Genomic DNA, 20,491 nt, shown 5'->3' with positions numbered 1-20,491 from the left:
TATATTTTACATTTTTTAACAGGTTTTATATTTTTATGGCTTTATAGATTTTTTTTTGTAAATTGAACGTTTTTGTATTTTTGGAGAATTTTTAAATCGATTTCATTTTTATGGCGTTGTATATTTTTTATAGAATGAAGTTTTGTAAAAAAAAAAAGTTTACATTTTTGTAAATTATTTTTTTATAAAACTGATTTCAAGTGTTAATAGTTAACTATTTTAACATGATCTATGAACTACTTCTAAAGCTTTTATTAATATTAGTTGACCCTAAACATTAATTTCAATATTTCAGAAAAATCTAAAGTTGTATTTCTAACATTGATTTACTGATGAACTATTACTGCTGCTTTGAAACACGGTGTAAAAAGCACTAAAAGAATCAGAAGAGAACTTTCATCATTTAAAATGGTTTAATTTGTTAAATAAAGAAAAAAAAAATCAACTCCCAATAAAAAAGTAAATGCTACTTGTTCACAATTCTCAAAGTATTTTCTTTACAAATCAAACATGAATATGAGAAAGGAAAGGTTTCTCTGCAGGAGAAATATTTTACAAATTGCTCATTTTTTCCTAAAAAAGGTGTACAAAATAAAATACTAAAACTGTACATATATACATAAATTCAATAGTAAAATTGCATAATCAGCCTCAGTATTAAATCATTATTTTAAATATTCAGTAATATTCTTGTGCCTGTGTTGATGAGCTCTGTGCAGATCCACGACTAAAGGCCCTAAAACCTACAGACACACACACACACACACACACACACATACTCACAGAAAAAAATATATATATACGGCCCTGCAAAGACAAAACATGGAGTGAAGAGAGAGAATTGGTCTGACGTGTTTGGAGAAGTGTGGACTACTGAATGAGTCTGGGGCTAAAAAAAGTTTCACGAGGTGCATTATGGGTAATAAAATGATAACATGAGTCATTTGGTCTGAGGACAGAACAGATTCAGCGTCCAAGGGACATATAAACCAGCATCTGGAGTGCTGTGGATTATTGTGATGTTTTTATCAGACTCTCATTCTGACGGCACCCATTCACTGCAGAGCATCCACTGATGAGACACTGATGCAATGCTGCATTTCTCCAAACCTGATGAAGAAACAAACTCATCCTGATCTCAGATGAACTGAAGGTGAGAACATTTACAGCTCATTGTAATCTTCGCCAGAACGATTCCTTTATATCAGCGCTGTCAATCACACTGGACCTCATTAATTAAACACAAGAAGCAGAAGTAACGGAGTTAACAAACAATAACTATTCCCGAACCAACACAACAATTTCTCAACAGTTATCATTGGTTGCCTGGTAACTGTTTGAAAATGTAACAATGTAACATCAGTCGTGGAGCAGCGAATCACAAAGACTCTTCAGAGTGCGGCTCAGACGGTGTTGCCGTGGAAACAGTGCTGGTGTTGGCTGGACAGTACGGCCGGCTTTATCGGACGACACGGCGTCTCTTCCCTCTGACGGGTCTGGACAGCGTTTTCTGGATCACAACACAAACACGAGTTACTGCGGCTCAGTGTGAGGTGTGCGCGAGGTGTGTGTGTGAGAGAAGTGTGTGTATGAAGTGTGCGCGGGGTGTTTCTGAGGTGTTTGCGGTTTTGCAAAGGGAACAAAGGGCCATTTTATTTGTCCTGTGTTTAAAGTATTCCCATACTTTTGATAACAGTGGTCTCTGTTTTTGTGATGGAATGCAACTTTCTCCATTCCCAGTATGCCATTACGTACTAAACAAACAGTGTGACGGGGTGTGTGTGAGAGAAGTGTGTGTGTGTGTGTGAGGTGTGTGCGTCACACGTTTGACTCACCGTCGGCTCCTCGATGATGCGGTCGATGCCGTCTTCCAGCGTTGCTCCTCTCCGCAGTCTGACAGAAGAAGAAGAGGAGAGTAAAACACTTCACAAGCGTCAACGAACATGTTGAGTTCTGGAGCGATGCACTTACGACTGTTTCCTCTTGCGCCCCCTTCTGGCTCCTGTGTGCACATCTGCAGTCTGAGTTCAGACAGAGGAGAAAGAAGGGAAAGAAACACTAGTAGTTCACTGTACAGTATACATTATTATAATTATAATAATAACAATAATCTTATATTGTTTTGAAACATAAAACTATTAAAACTTAAACTTAAAAGCAATTTAAAGCTAAATAGAAAATTATATATAAATATGATAAGCACAAAATAATTACAAACTAAAATATGAAAATTAATTAAAAAACTAAAAATATTATTAAAACTTAGTGAAAATAAAGCAACGTAAAGTTGAATAGGAAAATAGAAAATGAATAAAAATGACAGAGGCAGAACTAAATTACAAAATAATAGACTGGGGGGAAAAAAGCAGCTTACGCCTAAATACAAATATTAAAAATAATAATAATAAAAATAGGAAAAGCTAAGAAACTTACCAAACGTAAAAATTAACCAAATATAAATATATATATATATATATATATATATATATATATATATATATATATTTTTTTTTTTTAGAAAAATAATAAAATGTAAATTAAGCTGTTATTGTCACCACATGACCTTATTAATCCATCTTAATAATCTTATTAATCATAAAAATTACAAACTTAAAACTTAATAATTCAAGGCTAAATAGAAATATAAAAAAAACAACATAAATCACAAAAATTCAACTGAAATAAAAATAACAAAGCTAAATATAAATATTAAAAATACATAAAAATGATATTAACTAATTGCAAAATTACTAAAATAATGAAAATAAAAAAAGCAATGTACAGCTAAACAGAAAAAGAAATTGAAATCTAAAAATAAAAATAAAAGCCAATTCAAATTAAGAATAAATACTCTGATAGTATATAAAAATCACTCACTCTGACTTGCTCAGCGTCTCTGATGTCCTCAGCAGCGTCTCTGAAGCTCTCGCCCGGACTCAAATATCCCTGTGGTCTCCGTCCCTCCTCCTCCTCGTCTTCATCATGTCCTCGTCCCTGCGCTCCGGAGCCGATCCCGTTGCTGTAGAGGCACACTTCAGTCGAGCCGTCGGTCTTGGCCTCCTCCAGAGCGTCGTCTGCTGCTGGTTTGCAGGGCGGCGGTGTGGACGGGTCCTCGCTGGGTTTGGGCGTCCCGCGGGCCGGGGACTGGGAATGGGACTGAGCTGTGTCCATGCCGAGGCGGGACAGATCCGGGTTGTGGAGGGAGCAGGCGCGGCGTGGACTGAGGGACGGTGGGGCGCTGGTCTGCTGGAGGAGCGGCTGGAGCTCGGGGTACGACAGCGGGTTCGAGTCAGAGCCTCGCTCGCTCACCTGCAGGAAGGACGTGTAGATAGTGTCCATGAAGGAGCCGTACGGGTCAAAGAGTCCCGGACCGGAGCCCGTGGAGGACTCTCTCTGCTGCAGCGGGTCGAGCAGGGAATCCTGGGACATCGGAGCCGAGGGAAGCGCTTCCTGTGACAGAGACGTCTCATGCAGAGCCACAGGCTTCTCTCCCATGAGCCCCTGCGCCATCGTCAGCTGGGAATGAGAAGATTAACACTGACCGATTCATGTCTCGCATGATTTTTAACAATTTTACAGTGAAATACAAACTGGGCTCAACGTATGAATTTCTTGAATATTAAAAAAAAAAAAAAAAAATACTGATTCAATAATGGATCCATTAAAAAAAAAAAAAAAAAAAAACTTTTTAAGTCTCACTGATTTTTTTTTTTTTTTAAGATGTCTCTTCTCATTCAAGGGTGCATTTTTTTTTATAAAAAATACAGAAAAAAAATCAGTAATCTTGCAAAATGTTATTGCAATATAAGATAATGGTTTCTATTTTAATATCCTTTAAAATATAATTTATTTCTGTGATGCTCCGCTGTATTTTCAGCATCATACCTCCAGTCTTCAGTGTCACATGATCTTCAGAAATCATGAAAATATACTGATTTACTATGCTAAATATGCTTTTTGGATTCCTTGATGAAAGTTCAAAAGAACAGTATTTATCCAAAATATAAAAAAAGAATTCTAACAATATAAATCTTTGCTATCAACTCTTAAAAAAGTAACACATCCTTGCTGAATACGTTTACATTTCTTTAAAATAATAATAGAAATGTACTAATCCCAAACTTTTGAACTCTAGTGTATATTGTTAGAAAAGTTTTTATTTTTAAATAAATGCTCATGTTATTTTTTTTTACTTTGTAGTCATCAAAGAATCCTGAAAAAGGCATCACAATTTCCAAAAACAGCAGCACAACATTGATAATAAATCAGTATATTTTCATGATTTCTGAAGATCATGTGACACTGAAGACTGGAGGAATGATGCTAAAAAAAAAAAAAAAAATTACAGTTTAACAGAGATTCACACAGAAAACAACTGTTTTACATTGCAATGATATTTAATAACTTGTTTTTGAACAAATAAATGCAGCCTCAGTGAGCAGAAGAGACTTCTTTTAAAGACATAAAAAGTGAAGAATGTACAGGGTAACTAACAGATTCTGAATCTGACAGTAACGGTCTTGGAGTCTGTGAAAGGTGCTGCAGATCGTGGCATGATGAACCTCTCTGAACTCGTGGCTTGTGAAGCACTGATCTCTCAGGTGTGTAGAGTGATGTCTGCTGGTGGTGTGTGAGTTTACCTGCAGGCAGGTGAGCGGGTTGAGCCCTGTCTGGTTCGGTATGAGCGGGACGCTCAGAGACTGGCCCTGAGGCAGCAGCAGCGCTCCGGCTCCCAATAAACCCTGAAGACCGTTGATGTTCCCCAGAGCTGCGAGCTCACCTGAGCACCATCAGAGAGAAACACCATCAGCAGCAGCAGCTCTTACTGATGCTTATTCATTAAGAACCAAATTACAAGAACAACATTAGTAGCAGGGCTGGGCGATTTTTACGATTTTTCCAATTTTTCCAATTCATTCGAATTCAATGTTTTGCCACGATTGTATTTTTATAAATCAGGGAATCATGACTTTTAATTCACCAAACATTAGAATTAGACTCTTTGACAAAATGGCAACAGTAAAGAGAAAAGAATGATCAAATTGCATGTCGACGCATGTCCTTGGCACACAGAATCTACTTTTGTGTTGATAAAGATGCAACGCAGACAGTGAAATAGGAAACAATTGGGAGTTTGCTTTTTTTTTTTACTTGGGCGCTGTGTTTATAGAAAACGGTTTCATGCATGAGACACTGTACAAGTGAGACATTCATCTAAGATGTAGTTTAGATAATTTCTAAAGATATTTAACAAGTTATGTTTAACATTTACATCATGTGTGTTGCACTCGAAATATAAATTTCTTTATAGAGGGTTAATAAAAAAAAAAAAGTTACTTGGATCTTCTCCTAGTTACATTTTCAAGCTGAATAGCTAAAAAATATAAATTTTTCTAAGCAAAATAAAAATCAATATCGACTGATATGAAAGAAGAAAATCTTGATTTTGTTGGGCCATATCGCCTAGCCCTACCCAAATTATGCACAACATTTTTTTTTAAGTGTTGTGGAGATGAACAGAACAGCAGAGAATCGAACTAGAAGAAAACTACTAGTGCTTGTTTAACTGTTATTTGAAATGTATAATGTAACAATGAATTGATAAGTTTTGTAATAACTGTATTTACAATTGATCAGGAGATTGCACAATGCATTATAAGGTGCATTGCAAGGCATAATTAATGCATTAAAATGTATTTTATAATACATTATACATAAAGGCTTTAAGTAAAGTGTTACCACATTTTTTTATTGATCCACTTACCAAGAACCCCAGGGGCGAGCAGAGGCGGCAGGAAATGATGTGTCTGGGTGTTGTTCTTGTCCTGTTCGGCCAGGGGGTCACACACTTCCTGTCCCATGCTGGACACCGAGGTAGAAACTAGAGCTGGGCTGGACAGAGTCCCCTACAGCCACACAGATTCATATATGTATTGCACAAGATGCATGCACTCACAAAAGGTACAACTCGTAAAACAAGGACTCCCAACCTTTATCAGGTGAATTCCCTGATATTTATCTCCTGTTAATGATGACTATTTAGAATTTGGGGTAAACTATACCTTTAGCATTTTTTTTGCAGTGTCTCAATTTCATGACAATTAACCACATTTTCAAAAGTGCAAAAAAATTTTTTTTTAATATTTAATTACAATTATATTTACAATCTACAAGAGATTGGGAGATTAAATTTGCAATACTTTCATGAAGATAATGCTACAATTAAAATAAAATAATGTCCAATCCTTTTGATTTTAAGGTAAACCCCAACCCTGTCAATTATTTTTCTAGTTTTTATCAAATTAAACCCATGCACTTCCACGATTACCACTAGGGGCAGAACACCTGGTTGGGAACCCCTGTCATTGTAAACAGAAGCATCAGTTGGAAGCATGCAGACTGTATGGGCACATGTAGCGAAGTACCTGTGCGTGTACCTGAGAATTAGGCGGGGGGGATAGTGCGTGGCTGGGTAGGGGTTCGGTCTGGGCGAGAGCTGCGGCCAGCAGAGCGGGGTTGAGGGACAGGAAGGCGGGAGGGGGTGGAGTGAGGGAGGTGGAAAAAAGTAGTGACTGGCCGTCTGCGCTGGGTGCTAGAGTTTGAAGAGCCTCCAGGAGCCCCGGCCCCATCAGGACCGAGTCCAGCAGAGCGGTCTTCTCCAGGGACACTCCGTCCGCAAAGACCTGCTGCAGTGTAGGAAGCTCCAGGTTGAGAGCTGGTAGTGGCAACATGGCAGCCGGGTTCTGGCTGAGCAGCAATGAAGCCATGAGGAGGGCTTGAAGCCCAGGGGTTTTTTCACTACCTTCTAGTCCTGCAACAGGGGGAAGCGGTGCAGCAGATCCTGGCGGATTTAACAGGTTCATGAGGTTGAGAGGAAGCTCGCCCTGGTTTAGGATATTGAGAGGAGAGCCCTGGTTTAGGATGGCACTGGCTGGCTGTCCCTGCTGGGCACCGCTGGGCGCTGAAGGTTGGCTCCCTGTCCAAACCCCTAAAGGCAGGGAGCCAAGGAAAGGGGGCAGCAGGGAAGGCAGACCGGCATTGGTGGAAAGAAGCTGGAGGAGCTGTTCTTGGGACATGAAGGGGAAAGCCTCTGCAAGGGAAACAGCAGGGTCGGTTGAGGGAATAGAAAGGTCGGAAGAAGAGGCATTGGGCAGAGAGAGGCTGTGGTCCGGCTCACAGCCACCCAGCAATCTTGTGTCCGAGTCCAGCTGATCCATTGCCTCTACAGGACCTGCCGAGAAAATACAAGTGTAAAACAGACCACCCAAACCACATTTGGTGTAAAAATTCCCCAAGAAACAAAAGATAAGAAGTCTCACCTTTACTTTCCACAGCTTGGTTGTGGTTTGACTGGTTAATTTGGTAGGTACTGTTGTCAGGACAACTCTCTGTTGTTTTGGGTCCACAACCTTTCTCCAGGAATTGGGGAAAGAATGTTGAGGACATCTGGTTCATCATGCTCAGAATTGAACTGTTGAGGTCTGGCGTTGTGCCCGTGTGGGGCTGGCTCAAGTTCAGGATGGCATTGCTGGAGGTTGTTTTGAGGTTCATGGTTGTCTCGTCACCCATCAAAGGAAAAGGTTGGGATGGGGGTCGCTGGATAGGAGGTTCTGGCATGGGCACTGTGCTTTGGGGTTGAGGGGTGGGGTTGAGTAAACGTAATGTGGACTGCATGTCGCATTGGGGCGTCTGGGGAGTTATTGTTCTCGGTGAAGAAGGCAATGTGTTTGTGTGCCTGTTGCCAGGCATGGCAGTTCCGCCGCTGGATTGCTGGGTTGCGCTTTGCGCACTTTGCATGCTTAGAAACTGAAGCAGGGCGGAAAGGGGCTGGGATGGAGATGGGGAGGAAAGTGGGAGGGAATTAGCAATTCCTGGCTTCCTGTCTTCCTCCGAATCCTGCAACCTGGAGGCATTTGGAGGAGCGACAGGTAGCCGGTGGTTGTCTAAGTGAGGTACGAGAGGAGAAGGTGGCAAAAGGCATGGGGAGATCAGCAGTGGCGGCCCGGTGAGATCTCCTGTGTTCCGAACTAAATGCGAGTCCTTGAGCATGCTCAAAACGGTGGGTGAGCGCCTCTGGCGTGTGCGCCGCAAATTTTTCTCAACAACAGCAGGGGATGCCGGGGAAGGGGAGTGCGGAAGCAACAGGGCTGTTAGGGACTGTGCTCTGGCGGAAGTGGGGTGGACGCTACTGTTTAAAGTGCTAATCAATACCTTTGACTGCTGTTCCATATCCAAGCCCGTAAGAGGGAGTGAGGCCAGCGCATCGGCTGCATTGAGCTGAGTTTTCTGGTTGGCCAGCTGGGCTTTGGCGGCCGCAGAGAGGAGGCTGCTGGCCGGGAAAGAGTTATTGAGGTGGCCCTTTTGCCGGGCCTTCTGTTGGTTGAGAATCTGTCCTAGTGGAAGGCCAAGCAGTTCTGGAGCTTGAGCAGTACTCAGTCCATTCCTCTTGTCGCCTGCATTGGGATGCACCAACGATGCGGCTTGTGACGTCTGATAGTTGCTAGAATTAGCACCGGAGCTTGTGTTGGAGGTATTACAGTCTTTGTAGTGCTGCAGGATGCCCTCCAAGCGACTACACGGACTGGAAGGTGCAGGAGGAAGCTTGGGAGAGGAGCAAGGTATGGTGGACTGCAACGATTTGCCTCCCTGAATGAAGACGGACCCTTGGGCCCCGTGTTCTGAGAGCGAGGACGTCGAAGAGTGGCGAGAGCATTGGTGGGGTGAGAAAGTGTCCAAGGTACGTGAGGGTGACAGAGGAGAGGGCGACTTAGCACTCGCTCCCTGGGAATGTGGCAGAGCTGCTCCACCACTCAGGGCTAAGGATGAAGAGGGGGATAAGGAATAAGAACTGGAGGGGTCTGGAGGATGCGTGTTTACACCTGGTTTTACACTGTTAGGAGAAGCAGGGTTGTGTATTGTCCTTTGCGGTGGATGAGGGCTCCACTGCTGCTTCGCGTAACCAGGCATAGAGCCCACTGGCGTTTGAGATTTCTTTAAAGGTGAACCCTGTTCTGGATGCCGAGAAATAGAGGCAAGGCTAACAGAACCATTTTGCAGTACAGAACGGGGAGAGGACAGAGGAAAGCCAATGTTGGATTTGGGTTGGTTCTGTCTTGGCTGAGGGTAAGTGCAGTGGGCGCCGTCTCTATGAGCCACCATTGATCCACTCGGCTCTCTGCTGTCCACGGAGCATACAACACCTCCTTAAACAAAACAATCAGACAATACAACTCACCTTGCTGAAGAAAGCTCAACTTAAAAGACAGATGCCTATGAAAAGCATTTTTCCAAAAAATCCCAATCTAATCGGTCTTATAAAAATGCCATTGCATATTACGAATGTTTTTGGTTCTTTAATCAACTGCTTTGGTTGCTCTTACATTTAGCTGACGCTTTTATCCAAAGCGACTTACAATTGCTATATATGTCAGAGGTCGCACGCCTCTGGAGCAACTAGGGGTTAAGTGTCTTGCTCAGGCACACATTGGTGTCTCACAGTGGATTCAAACCCGTCTTATCCACTGCGCCAACATCACTCCTCTTTTGTAAGTTGCTTTAGATGAAAGCATCTGCTAACTGCATAAATGCAAATGTATATTTTAGGAATTTAAACTGAATCAAAGAAGGTTACCATTTAAAATTAGGTTTCAAGAGTGATTGACTTTAAACTAAACTTAATTTTGAGCTCAGACTACAGAACCTTCTTCCAGTTGGCTTCAATGTCTCAGAAATGCCTTCTGGCAAACTTTAGCTAATATCTTTTAACAATGACTTTCTTTTTGCAAATCTTCTATAATCTTAGTTTACAAGTTAAATAACTGAAAATACAGAGAACTGGAAACTGAAGACAAACTATGAGTTACTGCACACTGTAGTCAAATGTAATAATTTGAATAAGTAACATTTGGTCACAAGATGTAGAGAATAACCTTTACTCCAAAAGAACAGCCGTGGTCACATACTGTAATTTACTTAAAGCAATGTTCTGGGTTCATAAATGTTAAGCTCATTGCTTCATATTTTGTAACAACGTGTTGTTTTTAAATGTGCTTTTAAATAAAAAATTATGTTTTGGAATAATGTGTGTATAAAGATGCAGTACCTGTGGCTTGAGCCGGCGAGGAAAGATGGGAGGGCTGCATGCTTTGGCATAACGCCGCCATGGCATCAACTTTCCTGCGATGGTTACAGAGTTTGGTCATGTCTTCCTCTATTTTCCCTGACTGATGACCAGGAGCTTGGACCATCGCCGCAGGGTCAAAATTAAAGACCTGCATGAATTTAAAAAGACAATGCATTTATTTTTAAATGCATGCAATAAAGTTGTGTTTAAAACTGTACAAAAACTATACAATATGCAATAGTCATACAGTACACAGTAAGCAAACTTTTTTTGTATGCATGGAATTACCTGGATGACATTTGCCAAAACATTTCCAGTGTAACAAATAAATCAATATTAATAATTTATGCATTTGGATTTAGCAGACGCTTTTATTCAAAGCGACTTACATTGCATAAAAGCTTAAAATTTTTTCCTAGCATGTGTTCCCTGGGATTCGAACCCCAAAACCTTGCGCTTGCTAATGCAATGCTCTAGCACTTGAGCTACAGGAACGTGATAAAGTCAATATCATGAATGAGAAGGATCTCACCTTATTTGGGACTAGCGGGCACTCGAGACCACACTTACACGTGCCGTCTGTCCGCAGATACACCCTAACCTCATCCACAGATCGAAGGACTGTACCACTCGGGCTGAATAAGAAGAAAAAGACAAAGACTGATTTGTTTGACAGCTCTATTTACACTTGGTTTGATTGCTTGGTTCGAAACAGACTTCAGTTCCAACCTCTTCCCGTGCAGACATCAATAGGTAAAATTTATTTTACATTTATTCTAAAATACGTATATGGAGATCGCACGTCATTCACAGCAGGTCTGTTTTTAAAGGATTTGTTTAAAGTTATTGTTACAATTCAATTCCACTATGGAAAAAATTAATCGGATTTTTACTTTCAGACTGTTACACTAAAGTTCTAAAGAGTCACTTTCAAAACTAGCTGATGAACAATAAAAACATTTACAGCCAATCAGAATCCAATTTAAATCTACTTTAAAGAGCACAAGCATTTAAAGCAACAGACGACAAAACTGAATGTGAATGCTAAATGCACTCGCATGTGTGTGAGGAAAGTTTGCTTGGATTAAGCAACTTGAAATTGTTCCTTTTGTACCTTTTAGTAGCAACACTGTTCAGATTTAATCAGTACAGCAATTATGAATGACACAAAGTAAGGTGTGGACGTACCTGGTGTAAGATACAGCCCCATCTTTCACCTTCCTCTGCCAGCCAACCGGGATCTGAGCGATGAGCGACGTATCTCCATCTTTTTCTCCTGCTGCACTCTCACTGTCCCCCGTCATTTTCTGCTCACACACATCCAGCTCCTAAAGACACAAACCACTTCCAATTCAGCTTCAAACCAGATTTGATAAACCAGATTCAGTTTCAAACCAAATTTTATTAACCTGATTCAGTTTCAAACCTTATTTGATGAACCAGATTCAGTTTCAAAACTGATCTGATGAACCAGATTCAGTTTCAAACCAGATTTGATTAAACTGATTCGGTTTCAAGCCTGATTTTATGAATCGGATTGAGATTCAAACCAGATTTGATGAAACCGATTCGGTTTCTAGCCAGATTTGATAAACCAGATTCAGATAAAAAATTTGATTTGATTATCCAGATTTAGATTCAATCCAGATTCAGACAACATTCTGAATCAAAACAAATTTGATCACCCAATTTCAGTTTCTAACTACATTAGATGAACCATATTCATCTTCAAACGAGCTTTGCTGAACCAGATTCAGTTTTGAACCAGATTAAGATTCAAAACAGATTTGATGAACCAGGTTCAGTTTCTATCCACATTGGATTATCCAGATTTTGATTCAAAGCAGATTTGATGACCCAGTTTCAGTTTGTAACTACATTTAACGAAGCAGATTCAGATTCAAACCAGATCTGATTATCCATATTTAGATTCAAACCAGATTTCATTAACTAACTTTCATTTTAAATCAGTTACAAATCAGATTTGACTCAAACTTCCCACCTATTTTCAGTTGCAAAATGTGTTCACACTGCACCTAGGCTAAATACAGTTGTCACTCCACTTGAGCTTTTAATCTGTGACTATTCTGGATATTGTTTACCTTCATAGAGCACAGATGATATCATGTAGTTACAACTACATTCACATTAAATCTGTGGAGTGTGTACATCTTAGTTTTGCTTAAAAGAAAGACAACAAACAAGGGAAAATGTAGGTAGAAATTTCAAAACGCACCGTGGTTAACTTCATGTGTATTCTGTACATTTAATGAATTCATTTGTCACTCCAAAACCTTGCAATATGTACGATGTTATGACATTCTGCAACTTAGGGTGACACTTTGTGCTGTACCTTTTCATTTTAATGCAGCCTTGGTCAGCACCAATCGTGAAATACAGTCTTTGGAGGATATTTAGGCAGCATTAACGAAGCACAAAGCAATACATAGAACAAATCCGTCTTGACAAGCAATCCTCTTCTCTCAAACTGGGATGATGCTTCTATGGAAGTCTCCAGAAGTCACCAATCTGAAAATATAAAGAAAAACATAGTTCAAGTGGCTTTGAAATTACTGGAGTAAAGAATATAAAAGATTTATAACTATTTTCAATACAAATATGGGTAAAATGAACCATAAAAATAAGAATTTTGACTATATTTGATCACCATATTCATGGGATCTGGCACTTAATACCATGGTAGGAGTAGAACACAAGTCTAAACACACGATACTTTTGTCAGTTTACAACTCTGACATATGGTTGACAGTAGAGTTGAACAGTGACAGTTGAAACTAATACTAAGCGCGCCAACGCAAAAATTCAAATTTAAGTGATTGAGATGATGTCACTGCCTAAAACTATATAATTTTAACGGTTTTTAATATGGCATAAAGGCGGGTGTTTGTGAAGCGGCTAATGTTCTGGCTTAAGCAGCGAGCTAAATAACAAACAAACCCCCAGAATAAAAGTATGCAAAGTTTCGGCAAAACTAGATCTTGAATACGAAAAGAAAACAGGAATGTATCGTTACTCACTTGAGTATCGCGCTGCTACTTTGAAACACTAACATTACGCGTGCTGAAGAATAAACAAATGGCTAACGTTAGCTGGCGCATACATAAACATTGTATCGTATCGCAAGCTTACCGGACACGTTATAACGCTGAGATAAATCGGTCTTGGTAACATAGCATCGGAAGCGTTCTAGTTTGTCGCGTCGCGTAGACGCACTGTTAGCTTCCTTTAGCTCGCAGGCTACGTACCTCTGTGTTTACGAAGTTTCCTGCTTCTTCTGCGCAGACTGAAGACTGAACAAGCGTCTCGACGCGTTCGTGTCGCAAATGTCGCCGTTGCTGGAGCTGTTATTAACGCTGTGTGATTTTAGCCACTTCCCCGCGTCTTCATCCCCGCGCACCATCCGAGCCGTCCTGCTTAAAAACAAAGAGCAATAACGCTCGGTTTTATTGCGCCCCTTATATTATCGTCCAATTTCGCGTGAATGCCGTTCTCTTCATTCAAAGCTTCGGCGCTCTCCTACGCGTCTTTACAGTGTACATAAGCGAGAGAGGGACTGATAACGCCTTTGTGGTGCTGCTTTCACTTTATCTTCCTTTCCAAGTTCCTATTTTTCCTTAGGATCCCGTGCCAAAAAAAAAAAAAAAAAAAAAAACATGGCGTTTTCGTCCGCGCATGCGCAGTCGGGTCTGGAATTCCGTCCAAATTCCATGTCCGCTAGGAGGAGCGCGAGAGCTGCTCGCTGAGAAAAATAACTAGACAGACTTCTGTAGATTTGTCCCGGGATTGTTTTAGAATTATGCAATATTTGCATTATTGTAAAATAAGTATTGTTTTCACTACAGAGAGGATTTTACATTTTATTTCAGGTGTCCGGGAATTTGAGAAAATGGCCATATGTCAATAAACTCAATTATTGATATGTACCAATCTCTTCTCAATGGCCATGATTTATATAAAACAAAATCGCATTTTTTGTTTGTGCAGTCAGTAAAAAAAATGCCATTCAAATTAATTTAAATCTTAATTTAAATTTAATCTGTAAATGCGCAATATTTGATCGAAGTGAGCGGGAGGCGATAATATCCTGAGAGAAAGATCTTTCCGTTAGTCTTGATGATTCCACACACACACACACACACACACACACACACACGCGCGCGCGCGCGTCTTTATTGGCCTTATTGTGTCAGTTAGCTGAGAAAACAAAAAAATGGTTCGCCCGTATAATTGCAGATAAAACCTACTTAGTGTGGAGGAAAGATGTAGGAAATCATATTCCGAGGAGATGTTTCTATGCTTTTGTAAAACGTATCTTCAGATCTGGGAGCAGAAATGTGATTCGCTGGCACTGTACAGAAATAAAAATCAGATCAACCTCCCACTGTGTTTAAAGCAGGTGAACTCGACAAAGTTTGGGAGTTATTAAGAGTTAAACCTGTTCGAACTTCAAAGGAATGTCGAGTAAACACAACTTTGGGGAATAAAAGCATAACCTGCCAATAGAATTACTCGCTCGGAGGTGATAACCATTAGGCAGCGGGGAGACTACACAGCAACAGCCGACCGATCGTGACGTGTTAGCGCGTCTCCGCGCGAGCGGCGCCCTGCTCCTGGAAACAGTATTTGGGCTTTCTATTCGCTAACCTCGCGCGCATCCCACTTGCGCTGTTGCTAGGCAATACATTGCACGCTTTGCACCATGCAAGTTTAACTACTTAACTCTTGTGTTTGGAAGAGTTTCAGAATACTAATGAGATGAGAGCATGGTGACATCAGCTGACTGATGAGAGTTACAGGTCACCAAATCTTAATAAAATACATCATCTAAAGCAATTAAACAATTGGACCTGATAATTAAACACCTTACTCCTATCATTTATTCCTAATGATCATACAAGACCAATGGTGAGATCAACAAAGCCACAACAACAGTCTTTTCTAGGTTATAGGATTATACCCATGGTGGGAAAATACTGTCTTTAGTGCGGAGTTCAGAGTAAACCTGAAGGAGTTACAGGTCACGTGATGTTTTGAAACATGCACACTTATCTATCTAGACCCATGTTGGGGAAAAATATTAAGGGTGGTTCCCAGACAGAGATCAACACCTGAAGCCATTAAAACAGTGCTACATCTTATTTTTCAAGTTATTACTTTGGATAAACAAAATACTATGTACATTTAGGGCAGTTCATGGACAAAGATTAAAACCTATAAAGCCATTAAAACCATGCTATATTATTTTTACATTGGATAACCAAATGACAGCATTCTGAAAACTGTAATAATGCTTTAAAACATCCACATTTTTAAGTGCCCTTGTCTAGGCTTCAAGACTCATGTTGGGAAAATATTTAGGGCTGTTCTCAAACACAAATCAAAACATATTCTAAAGCCATTTAACCATGCTACATATTTTTTTAAGTAATTACGTTGGATAACCAAATGACAGCATTCTGAAAACTGGAATAATGTTTGAAACATGCACACTTTTGAGTGCCCTATCTAGGCTATAGGATCCATGTTGGGAAAATATGTCTATAGGGAGGTTACATTGGTTCTGATTAAACCATGGATATTTTTCATGTCACCGTAATAAAGCATATAATTTAAAAGCAATTAAAACGTTGTCATTACACTCATGTCTATAATAAATTTGGATAACCAGATCACAGCATTCTGAAAATTACAATAATGTCTTGAAACCTTCACACTTTAAGTGCAATGTAATATGGACAATAGGATCCAACTTGGAAAAAATACTATATGGACGCTTCGTGAAACTTAATCTTATTCTGAAAAATTCTTCCAGACTAATCTGAGAACTATATTCTGACCTTTCCGACTTCATCCTCACTTTATGGGCTCGTTAGGTGATCATAAATAGGTAAAGTGCTATAGCATAATCACTCGAGTTGTTTAATTGTTAATATGGATCGTGTGTGTTGACTGGAGTGAAATGGCTGAAGTGGGATTCTTTAAACTCCTATGGAATATCATCATTCCATAGTGCTCAACTGGATGCATTTGGAAACAAGACAAAATCAACTTGGGTCACTAGAGAGGGGTTATTAAAGATGAAAAAAAGAGCGGACACATGCATCACACGACGACCGCGGATATTAACGTTGCCTATTTTTATAAGCGCATATGCGAACGCAAGCAAAAATGGAAACATTTTTCCTACATCCTTATAAGGCAGCTCGCCACTTTTTTTTTTTTTTTAACGAAAGGTTGTTTAATAAAACATGCTCGGGCTCTGCTAGTCTTATCTCCAACTAGAAACCGGTTGCCAACGATTGCATCATTCCTTTCATGTGACTCCCTCACGCCCCAAATTCGTCCTGGCCGTCTTATGACTGCATCACATCTTCCTGCTCACACAAACTCGCGCGGAGCGAGAACAACCAGCAAAGTCATCAAGTCCCGCCCAGCGCGGCTGCTGATTGGATGTCTCTAAGCAGAAGAATTCCGACCGCCTCGCGTGATTGGTCCAAGATACCGACCATCTCCTGTCAGTTTCTCCTAATCTGGGTTAGGTTGCACCTTGAGATCCTTCCCCCAGAGTTCGGTTGGAGTCACTCTATAAATGTCCCCGGGAGTTTCCGAAATCCACACTCGGTGACTTCAACTGAACAATGGTTAACATGAGCGATCACCAATCTCTACAAAAACACGCACAGACCCTGAATCCGAAACAGCCGAGGAAAAGAAATAATAAAAAGAAAAGGGTGAGTGTCATCTCTATTGCTCTATTCTTCATCGTGTTCTGATGTACTTTGTCAAGCTTTTGGGATTCGGGAATGCGTGTTTTTTGGCGACTATCCCGGGCTGTTTTTGGAATACAGTTGCTCAACTCAAATTTCATTGGAGAGTTTTTCCATTTTAACGTCCGTTTTATTTATTTAACGCAACACTGTTGCGCTTTTTTTCGCTGTTGTATCATGTTTACGTTAGAACACTTGGCGTTGACAGCTGTCACTTCCTCCCGGTCGCGGAAACTTTGTAGCGCACGCTTGATTTGTAACGGTTTTTGTTACATCGCTCGCCAGCAAGTCTTTGATCGTCAGCGGAACGCAACTTTGTACACTTCAAGAAGCCAAACGGAAGCGGTCGGAATGGACGACCCGTTGTTTTTTAACATCGCCGAAGTGCTTTAAAAGCGCTATTTCGCCGAGGAGTGCTCGCCCTTTGTTTCCTCACTCCTGTACTTTGATTCCATGACGTCATTGGCTCGCTGTCAGTTTCGTGAAGCGCCGCTCCAGACGGGAGCAATTAGAAGAAAATTCGTTTAAATGACACAAGAAGTCACTTAGCGTTTTATTTTAAGTCGGTTTTAAAATAACCGATTTATGATGTAGTCGCTGTTGGAGTAAACCAGACAACAGATAAACATCCTTAAACGATTATTAACAGATTATTAATAGAAAAACAATAAGTTTTAGTTATGTCGCTTCACTCCGCATTAAGATTTTTGTTTAAAAAAATAAATAAAACAGGCGTGCCTCAGGTATTTGTGTTAGGGCTGTTTTCATTTTCACCCGGATGTCGTTAGCTGATCATGTTTATAACTCAGAAATGAGTTCTGCAGTGTTTTTTTTTTTTTCAGCTGAGCTGAAACGCCTTGGTCACTGGGTTGTTTTGACTCACGCAGGGGGCGCCACCGAGCACACAATGCGCCTTTGTTTACATAAAAAACACTGACCTAATTTTAGATTAAAGATTAATCGCTATAGGTAATTTTAATCAATATCTGATCAAGACCCCAAAAGTTTGTTATGTTTTTCCATTGTTCTTTGCAGCTTGCTTGTGTTTCTCATCTGAAATGTTTTGCAATGAGAATGTTTTTTTTATATATTTTATTTTTTAATAGTTTTGCAATAGTTTTGCAACCATGACATGTGGCTTGAGCTGTTCCGTGTTTTATTCCTCTAGAATCATTGGGACAATATACCGCCATCAACTCACATTCAAACTTGATTGTCAAGAGACTGATTTGAGGTGAGCATTTCTATAGCTTATATGCATGTTCAAATAATTATTTAATAACTAAACTTAATGATTTAAATAGAAAACAACAAACAGCACTAAACGGAGCAAAAATATAATAATAATAATAAACTTTCTCAATTCATGCATGCACTCTTTTGAAGCTCTGGGTTTGTTGTTTGTTGTGTAGTAACGCTGTTTGGCCACTATGTGTCCTTGTTGCACCGGGTGGCTGAGCAGTCGATCTTAATGTCGCGTATAATAGCGGGTCACCCAGATAAATCAGCTATTCCCTAACCTGCCGGCGCAGGTGAAGCTTGACTCCGCTGACGCACCGGAGCTCCCACTAGACGTGCACGCTGTACAGCATATAGAGCTGGTTCTCCACTTCTTTTAGACAGTTTCTCCGTTTTTTTTCCGGTCAGGTCTGGTGTGCTAGGTGTGGGAGCATAGCGTGTTGTGTCTGTGGATAGCGACTGATTGGTGCGATGACTGCGGAGTGGCTGTACCCCCCAGGCGTGGGGCCGCTGTGTGGTGCAGAGTTGGAGGCGTGGTATGAAGACCTACAGGATATACTGGGCTCCGACGCGGGCGGGGCTAAAGTCACCAGAGCCCCGCCTTGCTCCGAGGTCAGTAACGTCAAACGGCGCTCAACGGTCGCGTCCCGCAGACTTCACAGTTCTAACGGTTTCTCTTGTTATGCAGAAGGAGCCCGAGTTTCTGGATGTGTTGGAGAGCTGCTCGCTCACCTGGTTGACGGAGGGGCAGGTTTGGGGCGACGGGGTGCAACGGGTCACCGATGAGCCACCTGTCGTCCACTCGCCACCGCGAAAAGATGACCGGAGAGGGGGCGAGTCGGAGCACACCTCGTCCGGAGGAGACCTGCTTCCGCCAGAGTTCTTCGAGCTCCTCAGCGAGGGCGGCGTCGGGTCGGCGGAGACGATGGTGAGCGGCGGGTACCAAGGTTCGCATCACGCGCCTCCGTCGCCATCCGCGAGCGAGGAAGAGCTTCCGACAGTCCAGGACACATCGTCCTGCTCCTCGGAGTCCTCCTCATCCTCCCTCAACTGCTCCCCTCCTCCGTCCCCTCCAACACGTCCGGGAAAGAGAAAGCGGGCCGGCGACAAAGGAGGAGGCGCACTGTGCTCCCCGTCCCCCGGGAAGAAGAGCCGACGGGAGCGTGAGCAGGAGAACGAGAGGAAGGTGCAGGAGCTGACGGATCAGAACGAGCGGCTCAAAGCCGAGATCGAGCGTCTGGGAGAGGAGGTGCAGCGGACGCGCCGGGCGCTCATCGAGAGACTCGTCAACACCAGGAGGTGAAGGAGCAGAAGGAGGAGTCCAGGGGCCAAAGAGAAACAAACAATTGGTGGAAATCATCTCGCGGTGACCGTGAAATGCACATTTAGAGGGAGATAAAAGACACGTGGGACGGGGGGAGAGAGGAGGTTCACTGAGCGACTCCCGCCGAGAGAGAATGAGAAAGTCAGATTAAGCCGTAGAAAAGAAAGAATGTGGAGCCCAACGCAAACACAGAATGAACTCAGCTTTCTTTAAGAAAATAAATTATTTGTTTTTGAGTATCTAAGTTCATTTAAACCAACGTGATACATTTTAAATCGGCTTGATACATTTAAATCAGTTTGATGCATTTAAATCGGCTTGATACATTTAAATCAGTTTGATACATTTTAGTGAACATTATTTAAAGGTAAATGCTACAATGCATGTTACAATTTAACACATGATATTACAAATAAATTGGGATGAGCAATGTATAAATCGAAATATTTTTCATAAAGAAAACGAAGCACAATTTTAATTAAGATTCAAAAATGTTTTGCGGTAAATTAAAATGACTAATGCAATAAATTAAAGGCAAATACTTCAATGTATAAATATTACAATTGAACAAATTACATTACATATACCATTTGCATTATGCTAATAAAAGTATCAAAAGCAAATAAGAAATTAGATTTTTCATGAAGAAAATAAAGCCTAATTTGAGAAAAATCTGAATGGTTTTGCAGTAAAATGAATAATACAATTTAAAATAAAAACATTTAAAACAGCATAAATGAAATGCAATATTAAAATTGAATGAATGCCATTTCGAAAAGGATAAGTTGCATTACAGCAATAAAAATATTAAAAGTAAATAATAAACGAGAAAATGAAGTCCAATTTCACAAAAGCTTTTTGCAGAAAATTTAATAATTACTTTAAATGCAATGTTTTAAATGCAAGGTTTTAAACATTTAAACCGGCAAAAATTAAAGACTGTAAAACAAGTAGTACTGTGCGTTTTTTAAATGAACAAATTACTGAATAAGATAAATTTTGCATTGCATTAATCAA

General features: G+C 40.7%; 2 protein-coding genes across 5 annotated transcripts in view; one reads left to right on the top strand and one right to left on the bottom strand.

Moving 5' to 3' along the window:
- Window positions 1-399: 399 nt before the first annotated feature.
- Window positions 400-13,798, bottom strand: mbd6 (methyl-CpG binding domain protein 6). 4 transcript variants are annotated; one of them, XM_026212929.1, is made up of 13 exons: window positions 13,390-13,798; window positions 12,477-12,652; window positions 11,312-11,451; window positions 10,656-10,758; window positions 10,103-10,271; window positions 7,320-9,203; window positions 6,426-7,231; window positions 5,765-5,906; window positions 4,641-4,780; window positions 2,878-3,516; window positions 1,972-2,021; window positions 1,836-1,893; window positions 400-1,510 (listed from the first exon to the last, which is right to left on the bottom strand). In XM_026212929.1, exons 3-13 carry the CDS (start codon window positions 11,425-11,427, stop codon window positions 1,460-1,462), a joined length of 4,158 nt encoding a protein of 1,385 aa, XP_026068714.1. In that variant the 5' UTR covers window positions 11,428-11,451; window positions 12,477-12,652; window positions 13,390-13,798; the 3' UTR covers window positions 400-1,459. The 4 variants fall into 4 exon arrangements, with proteins under 4 accessions (XP_026068714.1, XP_026068717.1, XP_026068716.1 ...); XM_026212932.1 differs by having other exon boundaries at window positions 6,438-7,231; XM_026212931.1 differs by having other exon boundaries at window positions 7,320-9,200.
- Window positions 13,799-16,704: 2,906 nt separating this feature from the next.
- ddit3 (DNA-damage-inducible transcript 3) overlaps window positions 16,705-20,491 on the top strand; it is a 4,435-nt gene continuing 648 nt past the window's right edge. Inside the window, exons 1-4 of the mRNA XM_026212928.1 lie at window positions 16,705-16,875; window positions 18,080-18,145; window positions 18,559-18,762; window positions 18,839-20,491. The exon at window positions 18,839-20,491 is cut by the window's right edge and continues 648 nt beyond it. Of these exons, the coding sequence (XP_026068713.1) occupies window positions 18,622-18,762; window positions 18,839-19,453 (756 nt within the window). The 5' untranslated portion in view covers window positions 16,705-16,875; window positions 18,080-18,145; window positions 18,559-18,621 and the 3' untranslated portion in view covers window positions 19,454-20,491. The remainder of the gene's footprint in view (window positions 16,876-18,079; window positions 18,146-18,558; window positions 18,763-18,838) is intronic.

Source organism: Carassius auratus, chromosome 31, assembly GCF_003368295.1.
Source record: "Carassius auratus strain Wakin chromosome 31, ASM336829v1, whole genome shotgun sequence".
Taxonomy (NCBI): Eukaryota; Metazoa; Chordata; class Actinopteri; order Cypriniformes; family Cyprinidae; genus Carassius; species Carassius auratus.
The sequence above is the reverse complement of the archived record's forward strand: the minus strand, read 5'-3'. Positions and strand labels throughout refer to the sequence as shown.